Genomic DNA, 25,778 nt, shown 5'->3' on the forward strand with positions numbered 1-25,778 from the left:
TGGTTCTCTGTTGTAATCAATCCCAAGCTCTGTATCCATAGTTTTAACTGTCTATTACCTATTTTTTCTGGATAGGTAATAGACACTTAAATCATGGCTCCTCACCTGCTTCCCCACTTGGAATCTCAGTCTCAGTTAATGGCATGATCAGCAGTTATAGAGTTTCCCTAGCTCAAAATCTCTCTTCCCACATCTAATCTGCTACTCAAAACTAGCCTCTTTTCTCCATCTCCACTGACACTGCCCTAGACTCTTGGTAAGTCTAATAAGACAATGGACTGCTAACACATTGGTGGCTCATTTGTTTGACATAAGTGTGTGGCATAACAACCATGTGCCAAGCGCTATTCTAAGAGGTAAAAGCTTGGGGGGGAGGGGTAGAGTATCAGGGAATGCTCTTTGGAGGAAGTGATACATTAGCTGCTTTTAAAGCAGTTAAAACCAGTTAAAGCAAGTAAATAAGAAGAACATTTCAGTAGAAGGGCAGCATCTGCAGGGGTACAGAGGAAAGTAAGAGAAGTACAGGGAGGGAACCACAAGCAGTTCAGTGTTCCTGACAATAAAATGGAAGCAGAGAGAGAAGAGAGATGAACTGAGAGAGGGAGGCAAAGGTCAGACCCCAGCGTCTCATGTGTCATGTAAAAGGGTCTCAGACTTCATTCTGAAGTGATATAAAGTCACTGAAACTTTTTACATAGGGAGGGACAAAGCCAGATCTGCATACTGAACAGATCTCAATGTGTAATTATCTCATTAATTTATTTGTTCTTTAATGTCCCCCAGTAGACTCTAAGCTCCATGAGAACAAAGACCATGATTGTCTTGTTCTGTGCTGTATCTCCAGTGCCTGGCACACAGATAACAACTGTGCATGGATGACTGAATAGATGGATGGATGATAGAAGGATTCCATGTACGTGAATAGTGCAGAGACAGAAACAAAGATACAGAATCTCTGATTTAGCAGGTAAAGAATCTCTTTCCATCACAGTGCTTCTTCCAAATCACTTCCAATCACAGAACTTGTTAAAGTTCACTCATCTAGTAAGTGGGGAAGCCAGGGTACAGATCCAGGCCTACCTGACCTTACAGCCTGTAATCTTTGTACACAAGGGCAAGATTCATGTTTTATTTATCTCTTTATCCCCATAGCAACAAGCATGTGGGTTGGTGGAGGTTAAATATCTAGAATATTACCACTATCATTTTGCAAATGGGGCATACTAAAATCAGAAATTCAGCGATTTTCCTACAATGACAAATGGTATTAAGAATAAGTCACCTCATGCTTGGTCTAACATACTATTCATTACTAACTTCCAAGTACCTGGGAAAGGTAGAGTTATTCCTGACATCAGAAAAAAAGATATCTCCAAGAAATAGTAATAGCAGGAAATCTAGTAAGTGAGACAGCTGAAGTTCACAACAACACTAGCTGAAGTAATTAGATTCAGACTACTGGTTACAGACATGTCTGGTCCAAGGTCATCCATACCCTACCCTAATATCAAATACTACACTGCTAAATGGCCAAATCTGATGTACAGGAGTTTTACATGGTCAGCACTGCTGCAAAGAAAAAGAAAGCTGCTCAACAAGAGCATTCAGTGTCTCCAGAAACAGTCAACAGAGGGGTTCAGTATTAGAATTTAATGAGAGGGTAGAGAAAAGAACTACTGATACCCATGTCCTCTAAAAATCAGTAAAGCAGAGTCAATGGATAATATAGCCAAGAGAGCACAGTCAATGTGGATCTCAGGAGAGCAAATTAAACAAAAATGAAAAATAAGACAATACAAGTTTTTTTTATGCAAAAGAAATACTTTGAAGACCAGGTTCAAGATGGCGGAGTAGAAGGACGTGTTCTCACTCCTTCTTGAGAGAGCACCAGAATCACAACTAACTGCTGAACAATCATCGACAGGAAGACACTGGAACTCACCATGAAAGATACCCCACATCCAAAGACAAAGGAGAAGCCACAATGAGATGGTAGAGGGGCACAATCACAATAAAATCAAATCCCATAACTGCTGGGTGGGTGACTCACAAAGTGGAGAACACTTATACCACAGAAGTCCACCCACTGGAGTGAAGGTTCTGAGTCCCACGTAAGGCTTCCCAACCTGGGGGTCCAGCAAAGGGAGGAGGAATTCCTAGAGAATCAGAATTTGAAGGCTAGCGGGATTTGATTGCAGGACTTTGACAGGACTGAGGGAAACAGAGACTCCACTCTTGGAGGGCACACACAAAGTAGTGTGTGCATCGGGACCCAGAGGAAGGAGCAGTGACCCCATAGGAGACTGAACTAGACCTATCTGCTAGTGTTGGAGGGTATCCTGCAGAGGCGGGGGGTGGCTGTGTCTCACTGAGAGGACAAAGACACTGGCAGCAGAAGTTCTGGGAAATACTTATTGGCGTGAGCCCTCCCAGACTCCACCATTAGCCCCACCAAAGAGCCCGGGTAGGCTCCAGTGTTGGGTCCTCTCAGGCCAAACAACCAACAGGGAGGGAACCCAGCCCCACCCATCAGGAGACAAGTGGATTAAAGTTCTACTGAGCTCTGCCCACCAGAGCAACACCCAGCTCTACCCACCACCAGTCCCTCCCATCAGGAAACTTGCACAAGCCTCTTAGACAGTCTCATCCACCAGAGGGCAGACAGCAGAAGCAAGAAGAACTACAATCCTGCAGCCTGTGGAACAAAAACCACATTCACAGAAAGAGACAAGATGGAAAGGCAGAGGGCTATGTACCAGATGAAGGAACAAGATAAAACCCCAGAAAAGCAACTAAATGAAGTGGAGAAAGGCAACCTTCCAGAAAAAGAATTCAGAATAATGATAGTGAAGATGATCCAGGACCTCAGAAAAAGAATGGAGGCAAAGATCGAGAAGATGCAAGAAATATTTAACAAAGACCTAGAAGAATTAAAGAACAAACAAACAGAGATGAACAATAAAATAACTGAAATGAAAAATACACTAGAAGGAATCAATAGCAGAATAACTGAGGCAGAAGAATGGATAAGTGACCTGGAAGACAGAATGGTGGAATTCACAGCTGTGGAACAGAATAAAGAAAAAAGCCTGAAAAGAAATGAAGACAGTCTAAGAGACCTCTGGGACAACATTAAACACAACATTCGCATTACAGGAGTCCCAGAAGGAGAAGAGAGAGAGAAAGGACCCGAGAAAATATTTGAAGAGATTATAGTCGAAAACTTCCCTAACATGGGAAAAGAAATAGCCAGCAAAGTCCAGGAAGTGCAGAAACTTTCATACAGGATAAACCCAAGGAGAAACACGCTGAGACACATAGTAATCAAAGTGGCAAAAATTAAAGACAAAGAAAAATTACTGAAAGCAGCAAGGGAAAAACGACAAATAACATACAAGGGAACTCCCATAAGGTTAATAGCTGATTTCTCAGCAGAAACTCTACAAGCCAGAAGGGAGTGGCATGACATATTTAAAGTGATGAAAGAGAAGAACCTACAACCAATATCACTCTACCCGGCAACGATCTCATTCAGATTCGATGGAGAAATCAAAAGCTTTACAGACAAGCAAAAGTGAAGAGAATTCAGCACCACCAAACCAGCTCTACAACAAATGCTAAAGGAATTTCTCTAAGGGGGAAACACAACAGAAGAAAAGGACCTACAAAAACAAACCCAAAACAATTAAGGAAATGGTAATAGGAACATACATATCGATAATTACCTTAAATGCGAATGGATTAAATGCTCCAACCAAAAGACACAGGCTCGCTGAATGGATACAAAAATAAGACCCATATATACGCTATCTACAAGTGACCCGTTTCAGACCTAGGGACACATACAGACTGAAAGTGAGAGGATGGAAAAAGATTTTCCATGCAAATGGAAATCAAAAGAAAGATGGAGTAGCAATACTCATATCAGATAAAATAGACTTCAAAATAAAGGATGTTACTAGAGACAAGGAAGGACACTACATAATGACCAAGGGATCAATCCAGGAAGAAGATATAACAATTATAAATATATATGCACCCAACATAGGAGCACCTCAAAACATAAGGCAAATGCTAACAGCTATAAAAGAGGAAATCGACAGTAACACAGTAATAGTGGGGGACTTTAACACCCCAATTACACCAATGGACATTATCCAAACAGAAATTTAATAAGGAAACAGAAGCTTTAAATGACACAATAGACCATACATATTTAATTGATATTTATAGGACATTCCATACAAAAACAGCAGATTACACTTTCTTCTCAAGTGCGCATGGAACATTCTCCAGGATAGATCACATCTTGGGTCACAAATCAAGCCTCAGTAAATTTAAGAAAACTGAAATCATATCAAGCATCTTTTCTGACCACAATGCTATGAGATTAGAAATCAATTACAAGGAAAAAAACGTAAAAAACACAAACACATGGAGGCTAAACAATACGTTACTAAATTACTGAGAGATCACTGAATCAAAGAGGAAATCAAAAAATACCTAGAGACAAATGACAATGAAAATACGATGATCCAAAACCTATGGGATGCAGCAAAAGCAGTTCTAAGAGGGAAGTTTATAGCAATACAAGCTTACCTCAAGAAACAAGAAAAATCTCAAGTGAACAATCTAACCTTACACCTAAAGGAACTAGAGAAAGAAGAACAAACAAAACCCAAAGTTAGCAGAAGGAAAGAAATCATAAAGATCAGAGCAGAAATAAATGAAATAGAAACAAAGAAAACAATAGCAAAGATCAATAAAACTAAAAGCTGGTTCTTTGAGAAGATAAACAAAATTGATAAACCATTAGCCAGACTCATCAAGAAAAAGAGGGAGAGGACTCAAATCAATAAAATTAGAAATGAAAAAGGAGAAGTTACAACAGACACTGCACAAATACAAAGCATCCTAAGAGACTACTACAAGCAATTCTATGCTAATAAAATGGACAACCTGGAAGAAATGGCCAAATTCTTAGAAAGGTATAACTTTCCAAGACTGAACCAGGAAGAAATAGAAAATATAAACAGACCAATCACGAGTAATGAAATTGAAACTGTGATTAAAAATCTTCCAACAAACAAAAGTCCAGGACCAGATGGCTTCACAGGTGAATTCTACCAAACATTTAGAGAAGAGCAAACACCCATCCTTCTCAAACTCTTCCAAAAAACTGCAGAGGAAGGAATACTCCCAAACTCATTCTATGGGGCCACCATCACCCTAATACCAAAACCAGACAAAGATACTACAAAAAAAAAATACAGACTAATATCACTGATGAATATAGATGCAAAAATCCTCAACAAAATACTAGCAAACAAATCCAACAACACATTAAAAGGACCATACATCATGATCAAGTGGGATTTATCCCAGGGATTCAAGGATTCTTCAATATGTGCAAATCAATCAATGTGATACACTATATTAACAAATTGAAGTATAAAAACCATATGATCATCTCAATAGATGCAGAAAAAGCTTTTGACAAAATTCAACACCCATTTATGATAAAAACTCTCCAGAAAGCGGGCATAGAGGGAACCTACCTCAACGTAATAAAGGCCATATACGACAAACCCACAGCAAACATCATTCTCATTGGTGAAAAACTGAAAGCATTTCCTCTAAGATCAGGAACAAGACAAGGATGTCCACTCTTGCCACTATTATTCAACATAGTTTTGGAAGTCCTAGCCACAGCAATCAGAGAAGAAAAAGCAATAAAAGGAATCCAAATTGGAAAAGAAAAAGTAAAGCTGTCACTGTTTGCAGATGACATGATACTATACATAGAGAATCCTAAAGATGCCACCAGAAAACTACTAGAGCTAATCAATGAATTTGGTAAAGTAGCAGGATAGAAAATTAATGCACAGAAATCCTTTGCATTCCTATACAATAATGATGAAAAATCTTAAAGAGAAATCAAGGAAACACTCCCATTTACCACTGCAACAAAAACAATAAAATACCTAGGAACAAACCTACCTAGGGAGACAAAAGACCTGTATGCAGAAAACTATAAGACACTGATGAACGAAATTAAAGATAATACAAACAGATGGAGAGATATACCATGTTCTTGGATTGGAAGAATAAATGTTGTGAAAATGACTATACTACCTAAAGCAATCTACAGATTCAATGCAATCCCTATCAAATTCCCAATGGCATTTTTTACAGAACTAGAACAAAAAAATCTTAAAATTTGTATGGAGACACGAAAGACCCCGAAAAGCCAAAAGCAGTCTTGAGGGAAAAAAATGGAGGCAGAGGAATCAGACTCCCTGACTTCACACTATACTACAAAGCTACAGTAATCAAGACAATATGGTACTGGCACAAAAACAGAAATATAGATCAATGGAACAGGATAGACAGTCCAGAGATAAACCCATGCAACTATGGTCAACTAATCTATGAGAAAGGAGGCAAGGATATACAATGGAGAAAAGACAGTCTCTTCAAAAATTGGTGCTGGGAAAACTGGACACCTACATGTAAAAGAATGAAATTAGAACACTCCCTAACACCATAAACAAAAATAAACTCAAAATGGATTAGAGACCTAAATGTAAGACCAGACACTATAAAACTCTTAGAGGAATACATAGGAAGAATACTCTTTGACATAAATCATAGCAAGATCTCTTTTGATCCATCTCCTAAAGTAATGGAAATAAAAACAAAAATAAACAAATGGGACCTAATGAAACTTAAAAGCTTTTGCAAAGCAAACTACAAACAAGACGAAAAGACAACCCTCAGAATGGGAGAAAATATTTGCAAATGAATCAACGGACAAAGGATTCATCTCCAAAATATATAAACAGCTCATGCAGCTCAATATTAAAAAAACAAACAACCCAATCCAAAAATGGGCAGAAGACCTAAATAGACATTTCTCCAAAGAAGACATACAGATGGCCAAGAGGCACATGAAAAGCTGCTCAGCATCACTAATTATTAGAGAAATGCAAATCAAAACTACAATGAGGTATCACCTCACACCAGTTAGAATGGGCATCATCAGAAAATCTACAAACAACAAATGCTGGAGAGGGTGTGGAGAGAAGGGTACCCTCTTGCACTGTTGGTGGGAATGTAAATTGATACAGCCACTATGGAGAACAGTATGGTGGTTCCTTAAAACCTAAAAATAGAATTACTGTATGACCCAGCAATCCCACTACTGGGCATATACCCAGAGAAAACCATAATTCGAAAAGACACATGCACCCCAATGTTCATTGCAGCACTGTTTACAATAGCTAGGTCATGGAAGCAACCTAAATGCCCATCGACAGATGAATGGATAAAGAAGATGTGGTACATATATACAATGGAATATTACTCAGCCATAAAAAGGAATGAAATTGGGTCATTTGTAGAGACGTGGATGAATCTAGGGACTGTCATACAGAGTGAAGTAAGTCAGAAAGAGAAAAACAAATATTGTATATTAACGCATACATGTGGAACCTAGAAAAATGGTACAGATGAAGTGGTTTGCATGGCAGAAATTTAGACACAGATGTAGAGAACAAACGTATGGACACCAAGGGGGAAAAGCGGCAGGGGGTGGTGGTGGTGGTGGTGTGATGAATTGGGAGATTGGGATTGACATATATACACTAATGTTTATAAAATGGATAACTAAAAAGAACCTGCTGTATAAAAAAATAAATAAAATAACATTCAAAAATTAAAAAAATAATAAATAAACCTTGACCTTTGGGGAAAAAAATGAAAAATAAGATCTAGCTGAAAATAAGTATGCATTTAGTTACATATTCCATATTTCTCCTCTCAACATTGGTATGATACTTTGATGTGTAATCACCACGCTAAACTCAATGCTATGATCATTTATGCTTCTATCAGCTTTCCTCAGTGAAAGGTGAAAAGAAAAGCACAAAAAAGGCTATCAGATTTTAATCTTCGTTCATTCATTTAACACAAAGCTACTGCGTATAACGGGTGATAGGAACCTGCCTTGGTTCTGGAGATAAAGCAGTGAGACCCTGACCTTTCTTACGGGGAATTTACAATCATAAAAGGGGACCTGAGTTGGGGGGCTGGGTTCTGGTCTAGTCTGTGGGATCAGGAAATAAACTTAGACCTTAGACCTGAAGCATGCTTAGCTCTTAACTACATCGAAGACTAAAGGGGATGTCAAGTGTTCCTTATAGGAAAATTGGGGGAAAAAAGGCAATCTAAAACCATAAGGAGATAAATACAAACGTCTGCAGATTCCTTGATTAATATGCCAATTACACTTAAAATAAACGATTATTTGAGTCAACCTGGATTGCTTAAAAAGAAATGTATGCTGGATATGCCCAAATATAAACTCAAGTTTTTCCCCTCAAAAAATTATCCCTCACTTTATATTCAAGTCCTAACAAAACATCTCCTATTACTGGTAGGTCTCTCAATTATTTGATTTTGAATGACAAAATAGTATTTGGGAAAGATACATTAGCCTGAGTCAACTTCAATCAATGTTAGCTTTAGATGTTTATAGAGACTCTTTGAGTTGATAGAATGGATATTTTAAAGAAGCAAAATTTCATAATTACTAGCAAAGATATGAATTTACAATTTTGAAGTACTGGTTGTCTCTTAAAAGAAACTTTTTAAAGATCCCATACACAATTTAGTATAGTGAGAATACTGTAGATATCGTGAATATTATAAATGCAGGTCAAATTTTTAACTGTCCCACTATTAAGGAATTAAATAGTTATGGCTCGGAATAAGTTTTCCAGTATGAGAATCATATGCAGAATACAATGGCTGTATCTTAACCACCCCAAGATGGACAAGAAAAAGATATTCACTGGAAAACTGAGGTTCTAGTAAAATAATAATAAACAGCATAAGTAGACATCTTGCTATTTCATTTACATTAATGAAAGTAGACACATACAAGTTGTTTGAACATTTTTTTCAATTTCTCACTGGGACTGAAGATAACCCAATATGTCAGAATGGACTACATTTGGGCATATAAAACATTTTAAAATAACTTACTTCTAAGTGTTAAGGAAAAACTAAGTACTTTCAGTAACTCAACTGATGCATGTCATAGCTGGGAGGAGACTCGAAAACTACTGCAGAGTCCATCTAACTCATCTTGCAGATGAGGGAACTGGACCAGAGAAAAGTGACTTGTGTCCACTGTCACTCATGGCAGTGACAGAGTTCCATGTCTTCTTTCACTCCAGGGTTACCTGACCATTGCATGCCTTCAGAGTCGTTAGAGAATAACTGTTATGTTTGAGGTCCTTCTACAAAGATGTAAAAGAAATGAATTAAGACCTAGAGTCCCCAGTCCATCATGGAACATAGTACCACTGGCTAAATCCTGAACTTTACCTTACAGATCAGTGTTTCTTAGTGTCATCTAAGGAGCACCTACATTATATTCATTTGGGGGTGTTCCTTAAAACTGCAAATTCCCTGGCTCCACTCTAAGCACATTATCCAATTTCACTCTCCCAGCGTGAGGCACAGAAATGTGTATTTTTTTTTTAACAAGTTTACCTAGTGATTCATAGGCACATTAAAATTTGAAAACTACCAAACTTTGGTCGTTAGACCCTTAGCCCTCAGCTATCTGTTGCAACTGAAATCTGCAGCAGACCACAAAGAAGAGTTCTTCTGTTCAGAGTTTGTAATAAAAACTAAGTCAAAGTTAAGGTAAATGTAGCCTTTAGTTCAACAGATGTTTTTACTGTACTAACATATCCTTTTTTTTTTTTTTAAACAAACATGAGCCATGCAAATTCTTCATGTCACTAAAAGTAATGTGTAGGACTGGAATGAGGCCCCCAAAAGGTAAAAGAATCTAAGTAAATAAACACCAAACAAGCAATTCATTATCTGGCTTTCCATCATGGGTACATACTCATGCTTCAAAATGAATGCATAAGGAAAAATGACTCTAAGAGTCATAAAGACAACTATTCCTTCATGAACCTCCACAGAGCCCTTCACGCATCAATATATGAGTATCTTGGGCCTTCAGGGTGGATTTTTTCACTGTAGATTATCATGCTTCATTTACGTAGTACCTTACTGTTAAATTGCTAAAAGTAAATTATAAGCCTTTAAACCATGTGCCTATTTTATCTTATACTAGAGAATTACTTTTCTAAAGCAAATTCACTGTTTAACTATTACATATTCTAGTTGAATTTGTTCTCCACCATATCTTGAAATACTAGTTAGTGCATTATAACTGGCTTGTAAGAAGTTAACAGACATTTTATGCCACTTAGACCATACAGAATTACTGTAAAATGAAATAAAACAGCTTAAAATTTATATTTTTAAGCTTCCAGTTCAAGATATTAAGGTATTTTATGACCTGAAAAATACTATTTCTTTATATACCCCTAAAAACAGTCACACAAGAGATATAGTTCATTATATGCTTAAGAACATATAACAAAAAAGAAAAATACATAGCAAATTAAATAGCTCCTAAAACTAGATCCAGTTGACCCGTTTAAATTTCAATGTAAAACCCAGATATCAAAGAATACTACTTATTTAGTGTAATTTAGACAACAGCATATGCTAGTAACTAAATAATAAATCCTAGAAAAATATAGTTGAAATATAAAAATACACAGATAAACAGATTGTGCTCAGCTTTCTTTAAAAGCAGGTACATCCTTATTTCAATCCTAAACCAGCTGCAAACCTGATACGGTTGTAAAAGAATTTATCCTCAGATAACAGGGCAGCATAGTTTATGACAACAATCTACCTAAAAACTCATTAAAGTCTTTTCTCTTGGAGTGACATGCATTATCAGCAGAGATTAATCTGATGAGTCTTTAGGTGAGTTCCATTTTTAAAAATGCAATAACAGAGGGCTTTGTTGTCATCTGATGAAAATCAATTAGAGGAGGTAAGGCCATAAGGAAAACTAACATCACTCATCACCCACCCCCGGCAGCTGAAATGATTTGTCTTCCAAGCTTGGATGATCAGGAGCTATAGTCATATTGTAGGGAAATTAATTTAGTTTCTATATTCTGAACTCACTTTCCTTGTTCTGGAGGATGTAAACACAAATTACTTTTAATCAAGGTTGATATGCTATTAATACCAAGGAGGATCTTTGAAGAATCATTTTTTAAAAATCGACTTTAGCATTTTTCACTTGTGTTTGGGATGTAAATATAGGAAGGTAACTTATATCATCCTCACTTTCCAGATTCTTTGTCCACGACAAGGCACTGTACCAAATGACGAAGACAATAGATTCCACCAAACACTGCACACATCCTAGGAAGAGAATAGGAAAATGAGGATTAGAATTCTTGAGTTCAAAATTAGGGTAACATAATATTCTTTTAAATATCTAACATTTAATAAATTTAATTGGTCTTAGAGAAAAAAGATTCTGACAATTTATTACCTTTTCTATCATGGTATTAAGAATCTCTCAGAGGTAAGATTAGTAACATTTTAATGCAGCACAGGTAATAGTGCTAATAATACAACGTGGAAGCCTAGAATTGTGACCAAGCCAAAAGTGTCCCTAAGCAAAGCTCAGCTACCCCCAACACCAAACCAGCTACTGACTGAGATACATAGGCTACAAATAGCCTCAAGAGGTGATGAATGAGACCCCCCCCCAACAGAAGTGACCGCAAAGAAATGTTAAGGAAGAAACAAGCAGGGAAAGCTCTGGAGATTTACCATAAAAGTAAGCAAAAACTAAACTGGGAACTGAAAACCAGAGCAGTAAGCACAAGAGTTAATGCTACAGAAGCTCTAAGGAGTTTGCCTAACTCATGAATCTAAGGGCTGGGGTTTTAATGCCCGCCACGTAGGGAAAAGAGAGGCCTTAGGATCCAAACAAGGCAGGGAGTAGAGAATGAGATATTCTCTAACAACATCTGGATCCTTAAAAGGACTCAGTGAAAAGGTGATCGAGGTAGAAAATCCAATGACTACAAGAGAGAAAACATAAGAAATTGTTTTACCTAAAGCCCTGTGTGGAAGAAGATATATATACCTCTATATTTATAACCAGTGGTCTGCTCTCACACAGGTTGGGAATTTGAAATTACACTACTACATGATCCAAGAAACCCTTAACCAATAAAACATCATTAAAGTGGCTCTGGGTCAGTAGTACCCCATGGAAACTTGGTGGAAGCAACTGCTAAAACTTTCTGGAGCAATATGACCTCAACCCAGGCCACATGAGATTGTCACAGAGTTCCCTTATGATGAGTTTATAATCTAAAATTATACAACAGATGAAGAAACACATCTTATCCTGAGTGAGAATTATTGGACACAATAAACAGCAGGATTAGATTCCCAAAACAGTTTACTCAGATAGTAGAGCTATCAGAGATTATAAAATGGGTATGCTTAAAAGGGATGAATTAAAAACATAAGAATGATGGAAAGTCCAGGAAGAAGACTGTGGTAGGCTGAATAATGTCCCCATTACAGATGTTCACATCCTAATCCCTGGAACCTGTGGATATGTTCTCTTACACAGCAAGAGGGTCTCTAAAGATGTGATTAAATTAAGGATCTTGAGCTGGAGAGATTATCCTGGATTATCCCAGTGGGTGCGATGTCATCAGAAAAGTACTTTAAAAAAGGAAGCAGAAGGGTCAAAGTCAGTGAAGATTTTGAGGATGGAAACAGAGGTCAGAGTGATGCTACTGCTAGAAGGGGGTCACAAGGCAAGGAATGTAGGGGCCCTTTATAAGCTGGAAAAGACAAGAAACAAATTCTCTCCTAGAGCCCCAAGAAGGAAGATAGCCCTGCCTACCCATTTTAGACTTCTGACCTCCAGGACTATAAGATAATAACTTGTGTGGTTTTAAGCTAATAAGCTTCTGGTGATTTGTTATGGCAGCAATAGCAAACTAATATAAAGACCTATAAGTATATGAATATGATTATGACAGAGGTGGCATTATAGACCAATGGGGAAAGAATGGACCACTGAACAAGTGGTTTTGAGACAACTGTTTTACACCATATTCAGAATCAATCCTGGGTAGATGAAAGGTATAAATATAAAAGGCAATGCTTCTAGAATATAGGAGGATATACATTTGAGCTCAGGGGAAATAAATATTTCTTGAATAAGATACAAAAAGCAAAATCATAGAGAAAATCTTGGAAAAAATGAAGTATTTTAAAATTATAAACATCTGGACAACAAAAGAAAATGAAAAGCCACAGACTAGGAAAGATATGTGCAAATATCTTACAAATTATTTAAAAATATCAGTTTGGATAATAATTTGGCCATGTCTAATAAAGTTGACGATGCATACGCCTACAGTGCAGCAATTCTATTAGGCATAAATCTTACAAAGACTCTCAGACACGTATACAAAAGAAGATGTGTATAAAAATATTTGTTGCTGCATTGTTTTTAGACAGCAAAACATAGTGGTTATGGGGAAGGATTCTGACTGCCTGAGTTTATACCTCAGCTATTCCACCTACTGACTGTGTGACCTTGAACAAGGTATTTAGCCTCTCTGTATCCTATTTTCTTCATCTGTAGAATGAGAATAATAGTATTTATATCACAGAGGATTCTTCTGGGAATTAAATTAGTTAATATTTGTAAAGAAGCTACACAGTGCCTGTCATACGGTATTACATAAAGCATTCATTAAATAAATAAATATAGGTACTACTTGATATACATCACATGCAACCCAAATGTCCATCAAGAGGAGAATGAACAAAAGAAAATGTGGTATATTCATATGTGTAATAAACAATTTAACCTGGCCCACAAAGACGTCTGGCCTTTGTTCTTGGCTTCTGGGAGGTGATCTCTAAGGCCTTGGAATGCCAAGCCTGAAAGAAGTGTCCTTGTTTGTGTGTGGCCCTTGGGTCACCAGACAGTCTAACAATATGACTTAGGGTGAGGGCTGGCCACACCAGAGAGTCTTAGGGTGGGGACTAGTCATGCCAGAAAGACCAAAGTGTGATTTAGGGTGGAGACTTTGGGAACTGTGGTATTTCAGTTATCCTCTGGTGGGGCTGGAGACTGAGATCAGCCCCATGGGCAAATCAGTCACACCTGAGTGATGGAGCTCCAATGAAAACTCTGGACACTGAAGCTCCTCTGTGCCTCCCTGGTTAGCCATCCTCTGTGCATACTGCTACACATCAATAAGAGGAGAATAACACGGGGAGAGGACAACTGAAAGCTCCACATTTGGAAACCCCCTGTACTCTATCCTACACACTTCTTCCCTTGACTGATCTCAAGCTATACCCATTCCCTGTAATAAAGCATAATGGTGAGTTAACAGCTTTTAGTGAGTCGTGGGAGTCCCTCTAGTGAACTATCAAAACTGAGGGTTGTTTTGGGAATCCCCCAAACTTGCAGTTTGTGTCAGAAGTGTGGGAGGTCTTGTGGGGACTACACCTTCTAACTGTACAGTTGGCTTAATCTCTCACATTGTACTACGGAATACTATAAGCAATTTAAATGAATGAACTACAGCCCCATCTATCACCAGGGATAAATGGCAAAAACATAAAAATTGAGCGATAATAGCAAGTTGGGGAAGAATATATCCAGAGTGATATCATTTATAAAAAGTTTTAAAACTTTATATGCAAAATAATACTATATATATATATACACACACACACGCAATATCATTTATGGACACATATACATGTAGTAAAAGTACACAAACATTTAAGGGAATTATGAACATGAAATTCAGGATAGTAGTTATCTCTGAGAAGGGAAAGAGTGAAAGTTACACTGAAGGTTTCAATTGCTCAGTTTCTTTAAAAAATATATTGAGAGCAAATATGGCAAAATGTTAAGATTTGGCAAAACTGTGAGTGGTTACATGGGTGGTCTTTATATTATTCTCTGTACTTTCTGAAACATCCTTAAAATACTTCATAACCAGATTATAATGAAAAATATAAATGAGTGATACAGATAAGTGACTCTCTCTAAATATGGCATAATATTCTTATTGTATTTCTAAATTCAATCATTTTAGTAGCTATGACCAAGCTAATTAAGTTAGGTAATAATTCCTTCTGGTATAGAACAATGAGGAAATCAGGGGTTTTTTCCCATTGAAAAATTTAGACTAATACAAGAAATGGCACACTAGAGCAAGGAAGCAAAATTTCATGTGTTCAGAAACCCTTTAGACTGCAAATTGTACCCAGGACATTAGCTACAAGATATTCTCTTCTCCTTGCTAATCTTGTTCACCAGTCACATATCAAATTATGAAACAATATTTATTACCTGCGTTGGTACACCTGGTAATATTTGAGACATTGTACTCAGATTCTAAAGAGTGTTAGATGAGGTCATATTTCTGCTGGACTGTTTAGCTACATTTCTCAAGTGATATTCTGCCTCCTGTTATTGGTAAGGGAATACTGATACAGTGAAATTGATGTGATCGAGACAAACAGCCCAACTTTCACCATCAGTTTCCTGATGATATTGAAGGAGATCATATGCACATAAAATGTTACTGGCCTACTAAAAATAAATAGGCTGAATTAGGTTAAGGCCACAATATGGACAAGCAAGTTAAAAGTGTGAACCACACAATTAGCATTCTCATTAGCCTGGAGATATTTTTTTCATGTGAATAGTAGCACCAGTGTTTCCAACTTCCTCGTAAGTAGCTACAGATGAGCTGTTACCAACTGACCTGTGGAGCTTTTCATTTCAGTCAGACTGGTGCATGTTTCCCTCTCTCCCTCTCTCCCTCTCTCTCTGTCCCTCTCTCTCTCTCCCCACCTCCACACACACATCAATTCCCCCTCTGGGGAAAAACAATTTTAAGTATCTTCTCAGATTGCAAGAAAGGCAACGGGATCAAGTTCAGAATTAGTCAGAGATTGTATAAGGTTAAAAAATCATAAAACATTATGTCATAGACTATTACAAGTTTATCAAAAGCATGAGAAATCCACTTAACTAAAACGAAATGCAATTTTCTACAGAGACCTCCTTTCATTATATATTGCACTTGTTTATGAAACACACTGCTACTTTAGTATATAATATTATCAAGTATCTTTTTGTTTGAAAATTCATTTCTATGAAGTTTTTACGGTAAATGAGACCTCTGAAAAATACATTTAAATATAAAATGCAACAGAGGCATCTATATTTATTTTAGTAAGCCATGAAAAAATTACCAGGTTTTCAAAAACATGATTAACAGTGGACATATATTATATGGAAGAAACATAAGAACGTAAAGATGTTAAGAACTGGTTTGTGAGGATGATGGTGAATATTACAGAGGAAGAAGTACAATAATGACACTGTCATGATAATCCAACAAATTTCCTTTTAATTTTAAATGAGAACATAGGAAGTATTTTGTGCTCTTGGAAAGATGACTTGATATCTGCTATAAGTGTCTGTAACTGCAAAAGCATACAGTTGTATGTATATGTGTTTTTCATACTGCTTCTCACTGGCTTTTCTTCCCCTACAGCAAGGTTTACCTGTTAGGGGAGATATGTGTTGCTCACAATGGTGGCATTTGTTCTTTCTCACTTCAGTATTTTCATCAATGTACCTAGTGCCCAAGTGACAAAAACCAGTGTTTTGTAAAAAGTGCCGGGCAAAATGATGGGATTGATGAAAACTCCTCTGTGTGATATTCTTATGAAGCATTTTCACACTTAGTCTTTTTTAAAAATGTTTGTGGTTAGGGGAGAGCTACTTGGTGGCAATGAGCCACTGAGGAACTCTTTTATGAGTGGGTAAGAAGCACAACAGCAGGCAGTTCTTGAGAGCTGCATTCAAAACTCATTTACATGAGAAGCAGGGAATTACATGAGAAGTGAAGAAATAACTGTTGGCTACATAGTGGTCTTTGGAGCACGCAGTCAATAATAATGACAACAATACAAATAATTATCATGCCTAGCACTGAGTGCTCACTACATGCCAAAAGCTTTACATGTATTAACACATTGTATCCTACAAATCCATGAGGCAGAGTTTTAGAGATTTGGAAACTGAGGGAAAGAGAGGTCAAGTGACTTGCTTAAGGTCATTTAGTAAATGGTACTGCTGAATAAAAACTCAGGCGATCTGGCCCCAGTGGCTTCTCAGTTAACCATCATACAGACTGCTTCACTGTCAGTACCATCTTTTTTGGTGTTATGAAGGAAAGCAACACGGAGTCAGATAGTCAGAGTTACTCTTAGAGTTGTTCTAATTCCTGACGAGTTGTAAAGATTATTACAAAGTGTAAAATAACTCCTCAATTTCTACATTGTCTCCTAAAAAGTACATGTTTATTCTCTATCTGTAATGTTAAATGGATTATGTGTGACTTCATTTTAGTTAGAACATAAGTTCAGAGTAAGAATAACCATGGGAGTACTCATCTTTAGAGTACCTAGCAAATTATGAATACTTTGCAATTCACATTTTAATAAATGTGAGGAGGTAATAAGGTTCTACAAGACACGTTTTCTTCCAGTGCATTAAATGGCAGCCTAGCGATCCAAGGGTTAACATGCCTTTTGATGGACAATTAAGCTGCCAAAGATGGTGAACATCAATGACTAAGATGCCAGTCAGGTCCCAGATTTCCCAGTTCATATCAGCCATCCTGGGGCCTAACATAATGCCTGGCAAGACAGCTCTGTACATCTACCTTCTAGAGTGTACTATGGGGCTAAGAGGCAAGCAAGTATACGTTTTATGGGACTTAAAAAAAAAACTACATACTAAATACAGTAGGTAATACTACCAAAAAAAAGTCACTACAGAAATACATTTGAAACACTTTATCAAATGCCATTAAAAACAAACCAAACAAAAAAGTCCATTATAAGAGAGTTCTGAGTGACCACTGATCATCATCACTGTGCTTTAGTGACACTTCAGCTTAACCTGTACTGATACAGCAGAAGTTCCATTCAACAGTAATTAGGCAAGTCTAAGTTTCATGAGAGACAGACAAGCTTCAGTGATTCCATCTATCTATGCAAAGTTCAACTGCGGTTACTTATTTGTAACTATATTCAGACACATACATCTATCAGAGCACTACATTTAAAGTAACACATTGAGCTTTCCATCATGTTTAACCAGTGCCTGCTGGTCTGAAAAACCTGTGTGAGGAGGCTTACATGTAGGTATATGTGTTTATTTTTAAATATTTAAATACACACATACACACAGTGGGTCCCAAACGTCTTAGTGCTGTTGACACACACATACTTTTAATATATATTACATAGAATATAGTATGTTTATGGGTTACATACTTACATTGCATATTTATACTACTACAGCATGTTAACTGGTTACATATTTATATTACTTAGCAGGGTGTTTACTTATACTACCATCCTTTTATCCCTTTTTTCCTACTTTCTTCCAGCAGGAAGTAGGGAGAAGGAGGGTGACTGTATAGTGGGTGTCAGAAATGAATGATGCATTTTTGCTGTAGTTGGTCTGTCTCCTGGGAATACAAAATTGGGCATCATGTAAGTCACAGCATCATCTCCCCCCTCCACTCAATATCTCCCCAACAACTGAAGCTAGTCATCCAACTCAGCAGAACTATTGGCCCAGAACTGAATGCTTTCTTGAGAGCAAGAGCTACACAATAGGGAATGATTCCTGCAGCCTCAGGAAACAGTTATGTTCATAACAATCCCAAGCTAGGCCTCATCCCTTGCTATAAGTTCTTGGGATTCATTACTATGAAGTTTTAGACTATGCAGCAAGACCATGAAAATAGAAAGAAAAACAAAAAAACAAAAACACCTCAAATGAGTGCTCCATTACAACGTGGTCTCATTCACAGTGATCCAGTGTGACCAAAAAGGCACGCCCTACCTGATATTGGTCATGGTGATAGAACCCAAAGGAACTTGTTTGGCAAGCAGTGATCACCAAAACTAAAAGGTCACTAAAAGTCAAGTGTAAAATCTCAGTCATGATGTACAAATTGCACAGAGATCAAGAGATCACCTCTTAGAGGTGGTTGTGCAATCCACGTGGATGGTCAACCTCTGGAGTCAGGCTGCCTAGGTACCTATCTGGATTCCCCCACTTACTAGCTGTGTGACTATGCTTCAGTTCTCAAGACTATAAAATGGGGATCATAATAAAACCTACCACATAGGGTTGTTGCATGGATTAAATGAGCTAATGTCTGTGAAGTGCTTATTCTGTGCCCGATACACCGCAAACATTCAATAAATTGTAGCTTTTGTTAGCTATCACCTTCTATAGCAAAGAGGACAATGATTAAAGACTGTACCACCCATGTGGGGTTTATAAGGCTAAACTGCCGTTACTATGAGACTCTGCCTCCAGGTGTTCAAGGCCTGTAGTTTCTTCTAATACAATTTAAGCAACTTAGGTACCTGGTCAAGTCAACTACCTTCCCCAGAGGAAACTGTGACAGTTGTAAGAGAACTGCTGATGCTGATGAGCACTGAGATTTACTTCTTCATTCCCAAATATTTATGAAACTAGGCCTACTATGCAGCAGCTGTAGTTCTGGATATTAGGGATACAAAAGTCAACAACACAAACACTGTCCTTGCTGACACATAACTTATCTAGTGCACAAGAGAGACAAGAAATAAAGTAATAGTAGACAGTGATATGTGTTCTGAAACAGTAAAACAGGATAACGTGAGGGTGATACATGGGTCTGAACATCAGATAGGATAATCAGGGAGAGCCTCTTTGAGGAACTGATATTTGAGCTGAGACCTAGGTGACCAGAAAACATCAACTATGTGAAGATCTGGAGAAAGAATATACTAAGCAGAAGAAACAGCAAATTTGAAACTTGGAAGTGCAGAGTAGCTCGGTGTATTTGAGGAAGAGAGAGAGCACCAGCGGGGCTGGAATGTAGTGACTTAGGGAGAAATATCGTATGAAATGGGGTCACAGAGATAGCCAAGGTCTTGACCATGCAGGGCTTCAAAGGCCACAGCAAAGACTTTGAATTTTATTCTAAGAACAATGAGAAGCCACCAGAAGGTTTTGAGCAGGACAGTGACATAATCAGACTTGTATTTTTTTAAAAAAATGAGCCTGGCTGCTGTCTGGAGAATTGTCAAGGGGGCAAGAGTGGAAAAGGGGAGGCCAATTATGTCTGCAGTAGACCAGCAAGACATGATGGCGGCCTGAAGCAGGGTCATGGCAACAGAGATGAAGTGGAGAGATTGGGGACATATTTGAGACATAAAGCTGACAAGAATTGCTGATGGACTAGATGTAGCAGGAAGATATCTTCCTGAAGACAAGTTTAAGGTAATGCACATATCCATGAGAGCAGTCTCCCCTCTGAAGTGTGTAACAATCAAATTCAACTGCTCAAGTCTGGTACAGTCTTCCTGTACAAGCAGCGCTTCGAAGGGCTTCTGCAGAAACCCTCTTCTTCCCCCTGGGGTGTGGTTATTAGAGTCAGCTATTTGTTACAAACTCAACAATCACTAACTCCTGACCATTCATCAAAATTACTACTTAATACTAATTTCGACATAGGAGGGCACAATGAACGGATTAGTTTCTGTGCTTTCAAGGAGTTACCATGGGCCTGGAAGGGCACAGCATTATTAATGATTCAAGAAATTATATGGTATAAGTATCTGAGTCAGTGGGTCTTTTGATGCCAATTTCATACTCACTGAAAAGGTTGTGGGCAGATGGATTGCCCTTTAGGCACTGCCGTCACTCTGGGAAGGCATTATCATCATGCTTAACTTAGAAAAAGCTGTCAAAAAGCAATACATAGCCTTCAGAAAACTCACTCCCAGAAACTGCCCCTATTTTATAGATCTTAGCCATATATCTAGCTTCCTCTGTTCTTGGTGACATTCTGTAGATGATATATTCTTTTTTTTTCCAGCTTTTCCAGCTGTCCTTAAATTTAACTTTCTATAGGAAAAGTCACAATAAACTATGTATTGGATGACAGAAACAGATCTGTATTTAATAACTGCACCAGGGGCTCAGAATAAATTAGCATAAATTATAGAATACAAGTCATCATTCAATCTTTAAAAAATAAAGTCTTCCAAAAATACTGGGGGTCAATTTATACGCTTGGGTCACAACCTAGGTTCTGTATCTACAGTTCTTGTGTAAAATGGCTCCCTGGTTTGTAAAAGGGCCAGAATCACCATGCCAACTCAATGATTCTTCAATACAGCCTATCACAATGACACCCACAGAGCTTTTAATGAAAAAGCACTGGTGTTTCCTGACTACTCTTTAAACATATTATAAACTAAGCTCTTGATAAAACTGAATTTTTCAGTCTGAACACTCAGGCTAACAGCCTCATGTTTCTTATTTGCCACATGTCTGCTAAGGCAAATTCATTTAAAAACAGATCTTTCAAATTCAAAAGAAAGCCTTTTGTTCAAACTTTTGGGATGTAGCAAACAAGTCTACAGTAAATCAACTTATGTTCTCCATAAGATTTCTTTTGAAATCTCATCTCTTGTTTGAATAATCCTTATTCAAACCCTTGATCCATTTTCCTGCCTAGTCTTCAAAACTCAAATTGTACAAATAACACAGGTAAAAAGCCATCAATTTTGAATCAGGACAATAATACACTCTTTTATTTCTAATGCCCTTTATGATTATGTCAAGTATTATGTAAGTCTTTCTGAATGTAGACACAAGAATACCCAAAGCAAATATCTTCAGAGATCCCTACATAATGACTCCTGGATCCCTTTCATGAGTTGAAAAATATGTGCACAGCCATCTTCTCAGACATAGTCTTTCATGCTATTTTCCTGCCTTCTCACATTGCCTTGTGAAACAGTCCTTCAGCTAATACTCTTCAGCTTAGTATTTTACTATCTACAAGCTCTCAGTGTCAACTATAAATTGGGAAGCAACTGGGAGAGTTACTATGCTGACTCTCCAATCATTTATACATTTTAACATTTATAAAAATGTTAAAAAAAAAAAACCTAAACATTGATTCTTAGGAGAGCCTACTGTAAAAATCTCTGCATGCAAGTAAGAGCTCATTTAAACCACCCGTTTGTTTCTTCCTTCCTGTGTTTAAACTAGATCTCTATGCATGACTAAACATTATCCCCAACCCCATGGGGAGAGGACATTTTTTAAAGCAGTCTTTGGTATAAAATCTTATCAAAGGCTTTTTGAAAATCTAAATGTTCACTGGCTCCGCCTTGTTCACACCTTATTTACCCCTCTCAAAGAACCCTGTTAGATGCTGAGGTATAATTACCTCACAAAAACCATGTTCTTTCCTCCTGTGGGTTATATGTTCAATAACTTCACCCTTTAGCTATTTATTACAAAACTGACTCTCAAGTCGAATAGTTAGCCTTATTCCTCTGTGGTTCCTTGGGTTCCTTCTTTAAACTATGCACCCTCTACACCTTCTCTATAAACCAAAGCAATTGATTTCCTTCAACTGCCCCTCCCAATCTGAAGCCCTGCCCAAGCCTGTCACTTTTTAAACTGAGATGGTTCACACACAAAAGTGACCCAGGCCTCTGCGATCCCAGATCCTTTCATTTTTTTCCTTTGTTGGCAATTCATATAGTAAAATAAAACAAAGTAGAGTCACTTCTGTTGGACAAATCCTAGAAAAGGCCTGTAAACCTTCTCATTTCAAAGGTTAATGGTACTGGCCTGGGACCTGAAGGTAGAGCTGTCAGCCATGATTCACCTCGGGCTGTGTTATGAGACTGAAAGTGCTCAAATTAGCCAACCAGTCACCTGCCCTGCACTAATTTGCAATGATGCAAAAGTATTAAGTCATGGACTTAGCCCTCTGTTAAGCATATGAGACAAATGACATTACTAAGTGCAATAACTAGAGAAAAACTGAAGATTATATTATGTGGTAGAGACTAAAAGCATTCTAAAAGGGAGTTCAGAGAAGGAAGAGGTCAACATTTTGGAGGAGGCAGAATTACAGAATGTCAGAAACAGAGAAAACCTTTACAACAGCTGTACCAATTCCCTGTTACAGAACATCAGAGAAGTTAAACTACTTGCCGAAAAGCACACAGCTTCTTGCAGCCAGAGGTACTGGAAGATCTGATGGCTGGGCCTGAATCAAGCCTTGGAAGAGGAACAGGGTAGGCTGTTGGGGGTGGGGGCAGACTCTAAAAGGTGAGAAAATATAAGGAAATGTAGAAAGGTGAGAATGTATATAGATATCTGAATAACTGAATGGATGTACAAACTGGGGAATGACAAGAAGGAGTTGAAGGATCAAATGATTATGGAATGGGGTTAAAAGGTAGGTAGAAGCATTGGATCTGATGTGGCAGACAACAGAATGCCACTGGAAGTGACATGTCATCTCAGTGAAGGTGGCAGATACTGGGAGCAGGAGGGCTGCTAAGGGTTACAGCAGGAACCCAGTTAAGTGATAAGTCCTGGATCATGGCAGAAGAGTGGAAACTGAGGAAAGCATAACTCTAAGAAATTGAGAAGAAATAACACAGTAATTAGGACAGAGTCAAAGGTTAACCCCAGAATTTCTAGGCTGTCAACTTGTGACAAGAAAAATATCGCTGGAATGCTTGTGGTTTCCTTAAGGGGTGCTCAATTTATATAGTAACTCAAAACCCAAGTCTAGACTTCAGAAATGGCATGCGCGTGGTATAAATACACTACCTACCACAGTTGCTAACTATGAGTTTGATGTAATGAAGAAGCATTTTATTTTTTTATTTTTTATTTTTTTTAATTAATTTATTTTTGGCTGTGTTGGGTCTTCGTTTCTGTGCGAGGGCTTTCTCCAGTTGCGGCAAGCGGGGGCCACTCTTCATCGCGGTGCGCGGGCCTCTCACTATCGCGGCCTCTCTTGTTGCGGAGCACAGGCTTCAGACGCGCAGGCTCAGTAGGTGTGGCTCACGGGCCCAGCCGCTCCGCGGCATGTGGGATCCTCCCAGACCAGGGCTCGAACCCGTGTCCCCTGCATTGGCAGGCAGATTCTCAACCACTGCGCCACCAGGGAAGCCCAAGAAGCATTTTAGAATGGCTATAATAATTTTCGAAAAATCTCAATTTGGTGAAAAATATCATCCTCTTAAATGCACAAATAAAAATTGCCATTTATCTATAGCAAGGAGTTGCCAACTGGAAGTCTATAGGATAAATCCGCCTGTAGATAAGTTTTGTATGACATCACAGTTAAAAAAAAAATTCCCTTGGCAAAAACGATCTGGATCTCTAGCTTCTTTGAATAAGAGAAAATCTGACAAAAATGGGTCTGCAATTGAGACTTAGGGTCGTATAGAAGCTGCTCCCTTTAGATGCATCCTGTGCTCAACAGTTCAGTGTGGTCTCTACCACTCCCACCATGTCCTTCCCAGCTTCACTTCCTTTCTATGACCTGATTGGTCCCTGGAGACATTTGTCATTGCAATCCCTATGCCTCAGTTGTTCACTAAGTTTTCTTTTGATATTTTTATTTACCTTGTCATGAATGTTCTATGTTAAACGACTATTATTCAGGATGTTGTTCATTACAATTTAAAATAAGGATCTTCGGGCTTCCCTGGTGGCGCAGTGGTTGAGAATCTGCCTGCCAATGCAGGGGACACGGGTTCGAGCCCTGGTCTGGGAAGATCCCACATGCCGCAGAGCAACTGGGCCCGTGAGCCACACCTACTGAGCCTGCGCGTCTGGAGTCTGTGCTCCGCAACAAGAGAGGCCATGACAGTGAGAGGCCCGCACACCGCGATGAAGAGTGGCCCCCACTTGCCGCAACTAGAGAAAGCCCTCGTACAGAAACGAAGACCCAACACAGCCAAAAATAAATAAATAAATAAATAAAATAAGGATCTTCTAAAAGAAAAAGAAATCCATTAAAGACACAGCAAAATGCAAATGTTAAGAGAACTGGTAGAATTCTGATAGTGTTCATTCATTTTATTAGCTATAGAAGATACTGAAAAAGGGAAAGGTATTTGATGCTCTGAGGTGGCCACAATTTATTTTTCTGAAAACAAGTAGGGTGTTTCCATTTCAAATTGACTGTAACAAGTAATGGAGGCATCTTGGGAAAGCCTGTGAATTATCTCAGCTTCCCTTAGATTAAAAAAAATCTACCTATGAGATGAGAGGCAGTGTTAAATCAAATGTTAAACCTTATTTTGAATTCCTCTTACTTAGAATGCTAACACATTTTATACTTCGGTTATTTACTATTTAATACAGAGATATTCTTCGTACTTTTCAGACATTAAAATTAACACAATGAAAATAAAAATTTGAAAAATAAGCAATGGTCATTCATGTGAAATTCATATCTGGGTCTGCCTAATGACAGAGAATAAAGACAATTTTCCTCACTTGTGAACATGTCTTCCTCTGTCAAACTAAGAGGAAAAAAAGAAAAATGTCACTTTCAAAGATACAAAATAAAATAATTATACTGCACATTAATTAGAAAAAATGACAACTTGTTTTCTAAGTTCACAAAGTCTTGGATTTTTTTCAAATATAAATTTATTTTAATAGGCTCTGACAGATGTAATGCTTGACTGCACAAAGCTGTGGTTAGAGTTTAAGTATCATCAGCTATGAGTGGTGGAGATCTACCATTCCCGTACATGAAACTGTAAAAAATACAAAGCTCAGCAGCAAGAAATTTCCCACTTGTCCCACTGTAATTAAGTTAAAAAGAACATGCGAATCCAAGTAAATAAGTTCCTGAAGAATAAGCAGCACTGAGTCTAATGAGATA

The 25,778-nt window shown here is 37.9% G+C and overlaps 1 protein-coding gene across 1 annotated transcript in view; it reads right to left on the reverse strand.

The window, feature by feature from the left end:
* Positions 1-25,778, reverse strand: part of CHM (CHM Rab escort protein) — a 169,439-nt gene that overhangs the window by 43,877 nt on the left and 99,784 nt on the right. Inside the window, exon 11 of the mRNA XM_036839292.1 lies at positions 11,239-11,316. Coding sequence (XP_036695187.1) covers positions 11,239-11,316 — 78 coding nt within the window. The remainder of the gene's footprint in view (positions 1-11,238; positions 11,317-25,778) is intronic.

The sequence above is a fragment of the Balaenoptera musculus genome, chromosome X (assembly GCF_009873245.2).
Source record: "Balaenoptera musculus isolate JJ_BM4_2016_0621 chromosome X, mBalMus1.pri.v3, whole genome shotgun sequence".
In the NCBI taxonomy this organism is placed as follows: Eukaryota; Metazoa; Chordata; class Mammalia; order Artiodactyla; family Balaenopteridae; genus Balaenoptera; species Balaenoptera musculus.